This window comes from Choristoneura fumiferana, chromosome Z, assembly GCF_025370935.1.
Source record: "Choristoneura fumiferana chromosome Z, NRCan_CFum_1, whole genome shotgun sequence".
Lineage (NCBI taxonomy): Eukaryota > Metazoa > Arthropoda > Insecta > Lepidoptera > Tortricidae > Choristoneura > Choristoneura fumiferana.
Window position 1 is genome coordinate 1,071,713 of NC_133472.1, and position 12,743 is coordinate 1,084,455.

Sequence of the window (12,743 nt, forward strand, 5' to 3'; positions counted from 1 at the left end):
ATGGCCACAGAATAAGTACTAGTACAAGTGTATGGCGAGGAATGTGTTTTTCATCTCTCCTGTTCGGAAAGTTTAATTTTCATGGGTAGATAGCCGGGTGGGAAATTGCGTTTTGATCCCTAGGGTGGCAAGTATTTTTTAAAAAAAATTCGATTAGCCTCGGAGTCAAAGATACGGAGTTACGTCAATGACACTTTTTTTTTCACGTTTCGGCATGGCTATCTACATGCACGTCATGACCAAGGAGCTTCTATACAACACTGGAGGTTGAAAGCCGAACATCCGTTTGAAACAAGAAATTTGATCTTTACAATTACCCATTTCCCCTCGAACTATTGGCGCTCTCACTTCGTTCGAGCGCCAGAAACATCTTTTTTTTTTTTTTTTATACGACTGGATGGCAAACGAGCAAGTGGGTCTCCTGATGGTAAGAGATCACCACCGCCCATAAACATCTGCAACACCAGGGGTATTGCAGACGCGTTGCCAACCTAGAGGCCTAAGATGGGAAACCTCACGTGCCCGTAATTTCACCGGCTGTCTTACTCTCCACGCCGAAACACAACAATGCAAGCACTGCTGCTTCACGGCAGGATTAGCGAGCAAGATGTTGGTAGCAATCCGGGCGGACCTTGCACAAGGTCCTACCACCTGCACCTGCCTGTATCTCGGGTTAAATGGGTCACTTTCCACCCTTGGTTATCAATCTACTATTTCATTAGCCAATAGAACGCTTCGTTTACCTCACCTTGTCTTATACTGTGTGGTGAGACAGAAAGAAGTGGAGAAAACGATTGCGATTCCGAGTGCGTTAGAGTTAGACAATAATACCTCAGGATGTCATAAAACCTTGGTTGTAAAATGACGCTGTTGAAAACGTTGAATAAATTCCTAACTTCCCGCTAGATGTCGCTGTACTTGATTCAAACTAACTATCGTTTGTTTCACTAAGCAACTTCATGCATGTAACGAATTATTACAAAGTTTACTTTATTACTCGCTAGATGGCGCTGTACTAGGCGACCAACTAGCTAATGTTTGTTTCTATAATGTTATGTTATGTTATACTTTGAATTGAGCAATAGTGTTTGATTAATACAGACGCATTATCTATTTCATCTAGAAACATAGTCTTAGATTTAAAACGTCTTAGCATAACGCCAACATTACCTGCAAGTCAATTTCTAAAGCTAAATAGTTCATTTTACTATACAATGGTATTACTTAAACTAGCAGTGATTGCTATAGGTCATGCTCAATTTAAAGATTTGGTCATTGATATCATAACCTGGATACGCCTAATGAACCCCGGAATTTTCATTTAACTACTTTGATAAGATCGTATGTGACACCCAGTAGGGCACCGTCGCAGGGAGTTTCTGCTACCTTTATCAAGTTTTTTTTATTATAAGTGCGGCAAATGCTGACTGCATCAGGGTTTTATCGAGTGTCATATGCGAAGTTGTCAAGGTGATTTGTATATGACAGCACTTTACGAATTTGTATTTAATTTATATACTTTTCTGCCAGCCTACTTCAGTCAGTGCAGTTTTGTCAGCTTTCTGCTTTTTTAAACCTGGATTGAGTTGTCTTCAATTATAACGAGAAAAGATAAAGTTAAAACTAGAGATCGAACCCAGATTCTCAAATCGTAATCACAAAGACTTACATTTGTTCGTCAATTGATTTCTAATATATTAATTCATAATAATTTTCCTTTGAAAAACTTTTTGATATTTTATTGTCATATTTTGTTGTAGTTTATGAAATAGTAAAATTCTATGAATTCTATACATATAACTCTTTCTACTTGATGTCTTCAAAAAATACTACATATTAGTGATGTAACGAATGTCATTTTTTGAACATTCGCGAATGCGAATATTCAGTTGATCGTTCTGGCGCCAATTGTCTATGGCAGTCTTGTTCGAACGAAGAGCGTTCCGTTTGTACTTTGTTTCGAGAATTACCGAGTTTATTCGAACGCATCGCAAAGCAAATAAATAAATAATAACAAATGATTAAGTGAAGACTGATACTTAATGTGATTACGAGGTTCAGTTATTTTTTCTTGTATAAAAATCATAAGAAAAGAATGTATTTTGATTTCATTAACCTACTATTGCCTAATAATTGAATTTTGTCTGATATTCATATTCGCAAAACATTCGCAAACATTTTGCTAATGCGAATGCGAATATGCAAAAATATGCGAATGCCAATATTCGTTACATCACTACTACATATTAGAACGCACGACGCCACGCCACGTCGTCCGATGCATGTTTCTATCAGCACCTGACCATAATAAATGTTACTGATATGGGAGTGATTAGTACTGACACGCGTTGGATGGCGTGTGCAGGCGTGACGTGACGTCGGCTTTTAAATAGTATGTCCGCACCTTTCTTTCTTTCTTTCTTTATTATTTGCTATAAAGGTATGTGACACTACAATACTAATGTGAATGAGTTCAGGCGACTTTCTTATGCGTTGCCGCAAGTGCCAATAATATTGGAAACAGCCCTTTATTCGAGCCTATATAGCTGTCGCAGAATTCAGAAAATTTAACGTAATTTAACTTTACTGCAGAGCAACATTTTGGAAGTTAGTCATATGTACCATCAGCCAAATAAGTGGTCTATCAATTTTCAAACCAGTTCCTATCAAATAAATATGTCGCTAAAGTCGAACTTTCAAGTTGACAGACACGTCTATTGGCATTATTGTTTTATGACATGCAAACGATTATCAACTTTAGGGTGATATACCACATATTTGGCTGATGGTACTAAACATAATCCTGGGATCGCGCGGCCATATCCATATTAACATCAACATTCCAGTTCATTGACTATGACACAACCTGGTGCAACCACTGGTTAAGAGTCATAACTTCAATTAGCTGTAGCATGATACACAGATGTCTTGGCCTTCCAAACTGCAAAAAAAAAAGTTAGTTTTCAGTACAATGACACTGACCCCCTGTCTCACCATCCTTTGATTAAATTTATCCATCAATTAAAATTATGCAATGGGTAGTGAAACGGCCCTTTCAACTACTACAATATTGAATTTTAAACACTGATTTTTTGTAGATTGATAATACAAACTGAAATATAGGTCAACAGAAAAACCAGAAAAATAAAACCAGCACTGGGAATCGAACTCAGGTCATCGGCATTCCGTGCCACGTGCTATACCGCTACACCACTGCTGGACCAGCAACGGACCTCACGATACTAACGCCATCTAGTGATATTGCACTTCTGTGAAAACCCTCATTGTGTACACTACACACACACACACTCACTATTATACTCACACATTGAGCATTCCATACTAATTTAAAAGCTACTAAAATCAAGATTGGTTTTTTGGAATCTTTTTGTATTTTTTACTTCAATTCCAAATTTTTACCTTTACGGTCATCTCGTAAAACCTAAATTGAAAATACAAACTGAAATATAGATGCACAGGAAAACCAGAAAAATAAGACCAGCACTGGGAATCGAACTCAGGTCATCGGCATTCCGTGCCACATGCTATACCGCTACACCACTGCTGGACCAGCAGTTTGTATCTTCAATTTAGATGAAATTTTGTATGTACAGTCAAGGGCACAAAAATATGTAATGTTACTAAGATGTCAAAAATATCAAAGTCAAAGTCGAAATATCTTTATTTAATTTAGGCTATAACAAGCACTTATGAATGTCAAAAAAAAAACTTTGATGCTATGCTGTACCTAGATAGCTGGCTATATTGGGAATGACCAGGTAATGTGAATTTTTAATAAAATAGTAATGAAGACTACAATTTTGAACATGAAACTACCGTGAGACTCACTCATATTAAATATAATGACCCGGATAACTCACATCTTAAATCGAGTTTAGCTCGACATGTTTCGCGCGAGCAGAGCGGCGGCGCGCAGTGCGCGTGTTGCAGCAGCCGCTGAGTCGCGTTGCTCCGAAAGACGAAGGGCTACGGATTAGCCCGAAACATGTCGAGCTAAACTCGATTTAAGACATGAGTTGTCCGGGTATATGTAATATGAAGACTACAATATTTGGGAATTCCCACTGGAACTTTGTAAAATGGTGGAAATGCAACTTATACCTATACCTACCCAACAAGTGAGCAAAGGGAGCAGAACCAGAGCTGGCAACGCTCGCACGGATGCCGGCAGCTCCCGCAGAGAGTCTTCTCGCAGTAACCACAGCGGTCGTCTGATGGCACTCTGCAGGCACATTTGTGGGTTGAGTGTTCCTCCTAAAAAAATAATCAAGTATTCAGTTTCGCCTTTATGGGGGGCTGTGGTGATACAGGTAACATCCTGTAACTCTTTTATAGCAAATAAACTTTTCTGATATTTGATTAAAATCCCAGGACAATATTTACTGGGACGTAAGTTAACCGCATACTGATATAGTGAGACATCTTCAAATCCCTAGTCTGTGGAAATTGCATTTCTTACAAAAACTTTGCATGTCTTATAATAATATTTACCAAAACACCAGACTGCATTAAATGACCATCCTTGCCAAGAAATAGTTGCTTCAGACCATCTTTTTTGTTGTCGTTCGTCTTCTCTGCTTGTTCTGTCACACTCTTTCCTGGCAACTTCTTTGCGCCCCTGAACAATAGTTCTAAAGTTTTTTCTGCAATAAAAACGATATCTTTATGCCCTTTCATTAAATACGGCTGGCACTGAGGAGTAAATAAAATCACCAGAACACAGAGTGGCTTTGATAATATTTTAAAGGCCTTTCTGAAGGTATTTGTAACCTACCATAAACTTTTTGGAGCCTGTCTTCGTTGTTGTTGAATTGTTTTACTCCGACATGAATTTTGCTTTGGGGCACGAAATCCTCGATGTACGGGTTAGATCGTTTAGCCATCTTATAGGTTGATAGCAGCGTAATTAAATATTTTAAAATAATTGAGACTAGAACTCAACATACAAATCCTACAATTCAAAAGTCAAACTAGTCAAAGCAAAAGCAAGCAAGCAAAGCTGTCTGTATCTGTCACACACACACACCTACAGGGCTACTACGAAACTCCAAACTGGAAGTTCGTGTCGTGCGGTCCCTCTCGCTCTCGTAATAAATGGTGTAAGTGTCAAAGGAAGCGCACGACACGAACTTCGAGTTTCGTAGTAGCCCTACTAGTCCATATGATTGTGACATCTTTAAGGTTTTTCTCTTCCTGGAAAGGCATAGCCATCATAATCCATACATCATTCCTTTAAGGAAGGGAAAGCTTTAATAAGACTACAGTTTATGTGGATTGTGGATACACTTACACAGTTCCACACAGTTCCTGTCCTTTTCGCACCTTTTTATTCAAAATAGTAAAAATGATTTGTATAAGACATAAATTCAGTGAGTTACTTTTTTAGTGATCACGACAGCCACACGTGAAAGCCCTAAATGTAGAAATATGCGATCTTGAAATGCTCAGTGACTAAAATGTCCAATCCAATATTCTGGCAGGCTGGCTCGCCCGTTTTTCCTTTGCCATTTGTGCGTTTAGTTTATGAAAAAATAGTTAGTTTTGTTTATTCTGGCAGCACTGTTTGTCGCTCACTGCCAAACCTGCTATTTTATTCGGACTGATTTTGTTGTCATAATATTTTAATTAAAATTAAAAACTAGTTTACTTTCCTGTTTGATATAATATGTGACGGATTGAGAGACTACAGGATTTATTTCGCGACTTTTCATTCATTAAGTTTCGTTTTCAATTTTCGTGTCCCGTTAGTGCATTTCATTGTTCATAGAAGTCTCGTGAGAGGAAAGAGGTCTAGGCCTCTAAGATCTGCTTAGTGATGTCATGAATTGTCGGTAAGTACTGTAACGGGGCAGGGCTAGCGTCATTACTGCATCCGCAGGTCGTCGTTCGGGAGTGTTCGGGCCGCCAATTGATTTTAATTGCTTTTCTCGCGAGTGCAAGGCGCTTGATGGAATAATGCCAAGTCGGACCATGGTCGCTAACGAATGCGCACTATAGAATTCCAGTGAAAAAAAATGTTGATATAACACGGAAATTCTGGCAATTCTTCAGTTGTGTTGTGATTTAGCTCTGTTTACGAAATACACTGTCTCAAGTGGCTGCAATTTTGTTTGTTAGTGACACTGCGCCGTACGTGACACACTGAAGGTATTGTAGTTAATCTACCACTTTTATCACTTAGCTCACTGCACTGCTAGCTGTTACAAATCTTAACAATTTTATTATTACAATTTTTTTTGTATCAGCATTGCCTTGTTGTATTAATCACAAGTTTTATACATTTTCTCCTTATTTAATATATATGTATGTTGTTATCCATATCAAAGCTGCCTCAACATGAATACTTATCAAACCAACTTGCCATATTTTTCTAAAAAACAATTCATCACTATTTTGTTTTTAATTTATCACAGTATGTATGTTTATGTTTTGGGTCCCTTTTCAAACTTACAGATAATATAAAAATTACTAGGTTTTTAAATGAATTCAATTCTATATTTGTGGCTAAAGCGAATTTTCATTGAAAACATGTAAAGACAACTTAAAAACGTACATACCTCAATGTTTGCAAAGTTTTTGTTGCTTGTTTGTCTTTATCTAGCACTATGACTTCCCTTTGTCAGACATAGACAAAGCATAATTTAATTTCATATAACTGTGTTAGTTATTTTATAGTTGTAGTAAAATAACATTATATCATGACATAAATAAAGTATTACATTAGAATTTATTTAAAAAAAAAAAAAATTATAGTTAAAATAAAACTATAACTAGAAAAAAATTTTAGTCCCCTAGTGACATGGATCCAAAGATGCTGGTAAACTTTGTAACTTGGTTATTTACTTCTTACCTTTTAATAATTAAGATACTTGATCCACCTTTTAACTAATAAATACAACTTGGCTGCTGCCTGGGGATGGATTAAATCAAAATTTAAATTAAAAAAAAAAAAAACAATAAAAAACAATAATTGAATGAATGATCAAATGTGTTGATTATTATAATTTCTGTCCTTGATATCAGCAAAACCAACAGATTTTGAATGTTGGTCAGTATTCTTGATCGTAGGCCCATGGGGATTTAAAGGCATTCAAAGAGGCAAAGCCAACATGACAAGGCCTTAGTTACCATAGCAGACTGTCCTCCACAGTTGCCAAACTATTCCCAGGCTTGCCACATGGAATGAAATTTTGACGACCAGATGGCCTAGTGGTTATAGTACCTGACTACGGAGCTTGAGGTCCCGGGTTCAATTCCCGTGTTGGGGCCGATGTTTGTATGAAAAATATGAATGTTTGTTCTTGGGTCTTGGGTGTGTACTATGTATTTAAGTATGTATCTATCTATATAATTATATTTATCCGTTGCTTAGTACCCATAACACAAGCTTTGCTAAGCTTATTTTGGGACTAGGTCAATTGGTGTGAATTGTCTCGTGATAAAAAAAAAAATGGGCTATGGGATTGGGATGCTGGATAGGATTACAGTACTTATAGTACAGATCTGTTCACTCACGAATGCGCGCGCACCCTCCACATTTTATAATTGTAGTTTTAAACATATCCGTACAACAAGAGTATGTGTGTGTAGCTCGAACGTGTCCTTAGTCCAGAGGGGGCACACTGAAAACGTCACTTTTTTACGGGCACTTCAGCGCCTCTGTTATGAGACGCTAAAACGAAATTGTCAAATATGTCAAACGTCGACTTGGCAAAGAGAAATTAAGCTCAGCTTAGATCTGGAAGAAAAATTGTGCAAGTTGTATTACGTTGCTCGTCTCGACTGACCAAGTGACCACCTCAAACTCGTAATGCAACTTGCACAATTTTTCTTCAGGTCTAAACTGGGCTTTATGGACGTTAAGTTAGTTATGTGCGTGCATGTGCATGTGTGTGTTATGTCAAATTTCGTTTTAGGTACACCCGCGAGATAGCGCTTACGCGCTACCATACATGCAAATGTGGCCATAGAGTTGCCACTCGTTTTCTACATAGGTACTTATACACTTTGTCTTAGTCGCAAGCGTACCGTCAGTCACGCACACTGAGACTAAGACAACGTAAGTACGAGGCTTACTCATGCACATTGATAATGAGCTGTGGAGGTGCCTGTGTGAGTGAACAGATCTGTAATAGTAGTATTAGCTATATTTATCCACGCAAAACAAGTTTCTTTCTCACTTATGTTAGTGATAGTTTGTTGTATGCCCATGTAGAAAGCCTCCATCTCTTTCCACTTTTTGTCTTGAGTGGTCCAGCTATTTGCAGCTGTTTCTGCAAATCTACCTCCTCCTGTTCCGGTCCTTCTGTTTCGGTGAAATTACTGGCATCTTAGGCCTCTAGGTTGGCAACGCATCTGGTGTTGCAGATGTTTATGGGCGGTGGTGATCTCTTACCATCAGGAGACCCACTTGCTTGTTTACCATCCAGTCGAATAAAAAAAAAAAACATTGAACTTCCCAATTATAAATGCATAAATAACTCATGTTTGCATGTTATCTCTTCACACTTAAAGGATCGTTTTTACACAGGAATCGGGTAGTTTCTTTGCTAAAAAAATAATAATCACCAAACATGGTTTGCTGGTATTGGTCATATCCATATCATAACCTAACTTAAGTTCATCAAGCCTAAAATTTAAATTGAAACATCAAGTTTTTTTTAAATATTTTTTGCATCTGATATGACAACTATTCAATTTTTCTTTTAAATATAGAAAATGCAAAAAAATATTTCATTTTTCAAAAATCAGAAAAATCTAATATCCCTTTGTCCAGTGGTGGTGTAGGGGTTTGGCACGCGGCACGGAATGCTGACGACCTGGGTTCGATTCCCAGCGCTGGTCTCTTTTTCTGGTTTTTCTGTGCATCCATGTCTCAGTTTGTATTTTTGATATGGTTTTACAGGATGACCGTAAAAGTAACAAATTCGGAGTTGAAATAAAAAATACAAAAAGACTCCAAATAACCAATCATAAATCTAATTTCCTCGAAATCGGTGATACTTTTACTAAGGTATTTTTTATATTTGGTAGATAAGTTGCCCACTTGTCTTCTCTATATCATTCTATTTACGGGACACCCTGCCTATAGGAATAACAAATTCAGGAGTCGTCAAACGTAATATTATTTTGTTCTGGAATATTCTAGATACAGAACAGATTCGGAAAGCCTATGAGGTAAATAAAACCGCATAGCAACAAATCGCGAACGTTTAATTCTGGTAGTATGACGTGTCAGGAAAAACCGTCATAACAACAAGCTCTTACAACAATACAGTACAATACAAAGTGTATTGTACTGTATACTATTGTTGTAAGAGCTGCTACAGCCCCAGTTTATCAAATAGCCCTTACTCGCCACTGTGAGCGCGTGAGCCGTCTTGTTTTTAGGGTTCCGTACCAAAGTCTCTAAAAACGGAAAGAGCCACACTTATCGATAGGAAGCTGGGGGGCTGCTACGAACTTCGAAAATTGAAGTTCATATCGTACCACCCCTCTCGCTCGTAATATTTAAAATGCGAAAGTGTATTTGTATGTTTGTCCGTCTTTCACGTCGAAACCGAGCGACACCTGAAAATATACGCGGCACGCTTGTTGGAAACGTTCTATCTAATAAAATAAAATCTTAGAAGCGAGCGATTTAAACTAACGCCTCCTTTGTAATTAACCTCAAGACGTCATATTGGTAACTGTGTCGTAAATAATAACTCGTTCATTAAATTGAACCGCTTCTTTTACCACTGACGTTTAAGTGGGCGCGAGTACAGTTAAACTTTATGAAAGGAGGGCAGAGAATAATTAGCACTCTTCCCAATGTCTGAACGGAGGTGTATGTGTGCGCCGTAGAGGAAATGCACGCACAGTGCTGCCAGTAGATATTTTACATTATTCGGCCAAGTTTCTAAAATTATACAAAATCGACCATAGGATACAAAAAGCAGGGCTACTACGAAACTCGGGGCTCGCGTCGCGCGGTCCCTCTGACACTTCTACTATTAATACGAGAGCGAGAGGGACGTCACGACACGAACTTCGATTTTTCGAAATCCGGATTAGTGGCCTCAGAGCATTGGACATAGATCACACAATTTTTATATTTCTATTTGGGTGAGAGTTTCAAGTTCATAATACAACCGAGGCTATCTGTATCTAATTATACATGAGAGTGCAGGATACAAAGAGGATACAGGTACACTAATTATACAGGTTTTGTATCTAATTATACAATCTGGCAGCCCTGTGCACGCACAATGGAGTGTTTAGTTTAGACTCTGCAGGGCTACTACCAAACGCGAAACGCGAAGTTCGTGTCGTGCGGTCCCTCTGACACATATACTGTTTAATACGAGAGCGAGAGGGACGGTATGATACGAAGTTCGAGTTTCGTAGTAGCCTTGCTGGCCAGCGAAAGCTGTCCACGCGAACCGCGGCAAATTACAAAAAAATGAGGCTGCTATACACTGATTAAACAATGTTGATGCTTAGATATTACTTATTTATATTTTCCAGATATTAAATTATACTATGTTAGAATTAAAATGTTAGAAGATATATTCAATGCCAATCTGGTCAAAATGGTCCAAAATTGATGCGTCTAGACTGTGCGTAAATGAGCACTGACAAAGGTCATAAAATTTACCAAGGGACTCCTAAAGTGCATCACCAACTTTCACAAACTGCATGCTGCTTGAAAGCAGCATCAGCTCAATCCTATCCTACTAATATTATAAATGTGAAAGTTTGTGAGTGAGTGAGTGATGAGTGAGTATGTTTGTTACTTCTTCACGCTGAAACGGCTGGACGGATTTGAATGAAATTTGGCAAAAAGTTAGTTTATGACCTGGATTAAAACATAGGATACTTTTTATCTCGATATTCCCACGGGATAGGGATAAAATCTCGAACTAATAACCGCTGGGCTTAGAGTCATAAAATTTGGTATGTAGATAGCTGGACATCTGGAATAACACAGGCTACTTATACTTTTCTACTTACTTAGATTTTTTTTTCTCATCCAACCCTATAGTGTGGGGTATCGTTGGATAGGTCTTTTAAAACCAATAGGGGTTTGTTAAAACTATTTTTCGATTCAGTGATGTATTTGCGAAATATTCAACTTTAAAGTGCAAATTTTCATAAGAATCGAGCGTCCCCCCCCCTAAAAATCGAAACCGGTGAGTGGAAAAATTTGAAAAAAATCAGGATGGTAGTAAGTATATCAAACTTTCAAGGAAAACTATGACGGCTAAGTTTGCTTGAGAATTATTAGTAGTTTATTAGTAAATAGGAGCCTAAGGTTAAAATATACCTAAACTTGGAATAAAATACGAAATCCTTAGAAAAATATTACTTAATATTTTCGTAATGGCTACGGAACCCTATTTTGGCGTGTCCAACACGTTCTTGGCCGGTTTTTTTTTATTTCTTATTTATAACGGCAACAGGTAGACGCTTAAAATATTCACAGAATCTTTGTTGTATAATCACTTTAAAGATAAATAATTAAATTAAAATAAAATAAATATTTAAGGGGGGCTCCCATACAACAAACTTCATTTTGTGCCGTTTTTTTGCTATTGTCTAATGTTGTATAGATAATGGTACGGAACCCTTCGTGCGCGAGTCCGATTCGCACTTGGCCGGGTTTTAATTCATTTCACTAGTCACGAAGCGTCGGCAGTCTTCCCACTAGGTGGACTGACGACATCGTCAAAGTTGCGGGCAACCGGTGGATGCAAGTGGCGAGTTGTTCATTGTAGCGTTCTAAGGGGGAGGACTTTGTTCAGCAGTGGACGTCTTCGATGATGATAAATGACGCACATTCAGCGATATGATTGAAATCTCAACTCTAAGATACAGTTAAGACTTTATCATATTAAGTAGAAATTAGTAGAATTCCATTTTATGAATCAATATGTGTATTTTGTCATCCGTCGGTAAATACAATAGGGCATTCATACACGAGAGATGGTATCGACCAATTTACAGCTTTACGTAACCTAAGTTTAAAAGTTTATCAAGTTTAAATATCGACTGAACGTTATTTTTTTTTTCTTATTGTGTTGCGTCATGAGGTATTTGCCGCCATAAAGCAATCATTTCCAAGCTCTACTAAAAATATTTTTCACTTCTCATGCTCGTAAAGTGTGTTTATGCTGGATCTAGGCGACAAAAAAGACTTTTTATGCTCTAGTGCATAAAGTAAAATCTTCGTCTAAGACCAAGGTAATCAGGTGTCAACAGCCACAAAGAAACGAAAATGATATATTTTTTTAATCATTTTATTTATATAAAATTAAAAATCAATCAAAATAAATCAATATAGCTATAAAATTGTTATTATATAGCAATGCAAGAAAAATAAAAGGAAAAGTAAGTAAAGTAAGTAAATTAGAGTAAAATTAAATATCAATAATAATAATTAAAGGTAAAAACTAAAATACTAATCTATGTAAAATTTATGAACAAACAATAAAATAGTTAAAATGTCAAGGCAAAACTGTAAAGTATTACCCCTTATCATACCTATTTTAGTTAAAATGCCGCTAAAATTCGTTTGTCCTTATCTGTCACTTCGACATTTGTATTTGTTAGAAAGGGACAAAGCATTTGTTAGTTAACATAGGCTTGTTAAGTTTTATGAATAAGGGGGTTAGTTATTTGCTTTTATATTAGTGGATTCTAAGAATCATAGTCGGTCTGTATATCGTCTTCTAATGCGT

General features: G+C 37.2%; 1 protein-coding gene across 1 annotated transcript; it reads right to left on the reverse strand.

Moving 5' to 3' along the window:
- Positions 1-663: 663 nt before the first annotated feature.
- LOC141438078 (apoptosis regulatory protein Siva-like) lies at positions 664-5,010 on the reverse strand. The gene is made up of 4 exons (XM_074101749.1): positions 4,796-5,010; positions 4,513-4,664; positions 4,133-4,275; positions 664-2,941 (listed from the first exon to the last, which is right to left on the reverse strand). The coding sequence occupies exons 1-4, from the start codon at positions 4,902-4,904 to the stop codon at positions 2,902-2,904; spliced, it is 444 nt and encodes a 147-aa protein (XP_073957850.1). The 5' UTR covers positions 4,905-5,010; the 3' UTR covers positions 664-2,901.
- Positions 5,011-12,743: the final 7,733 nt, after the last annotated feature.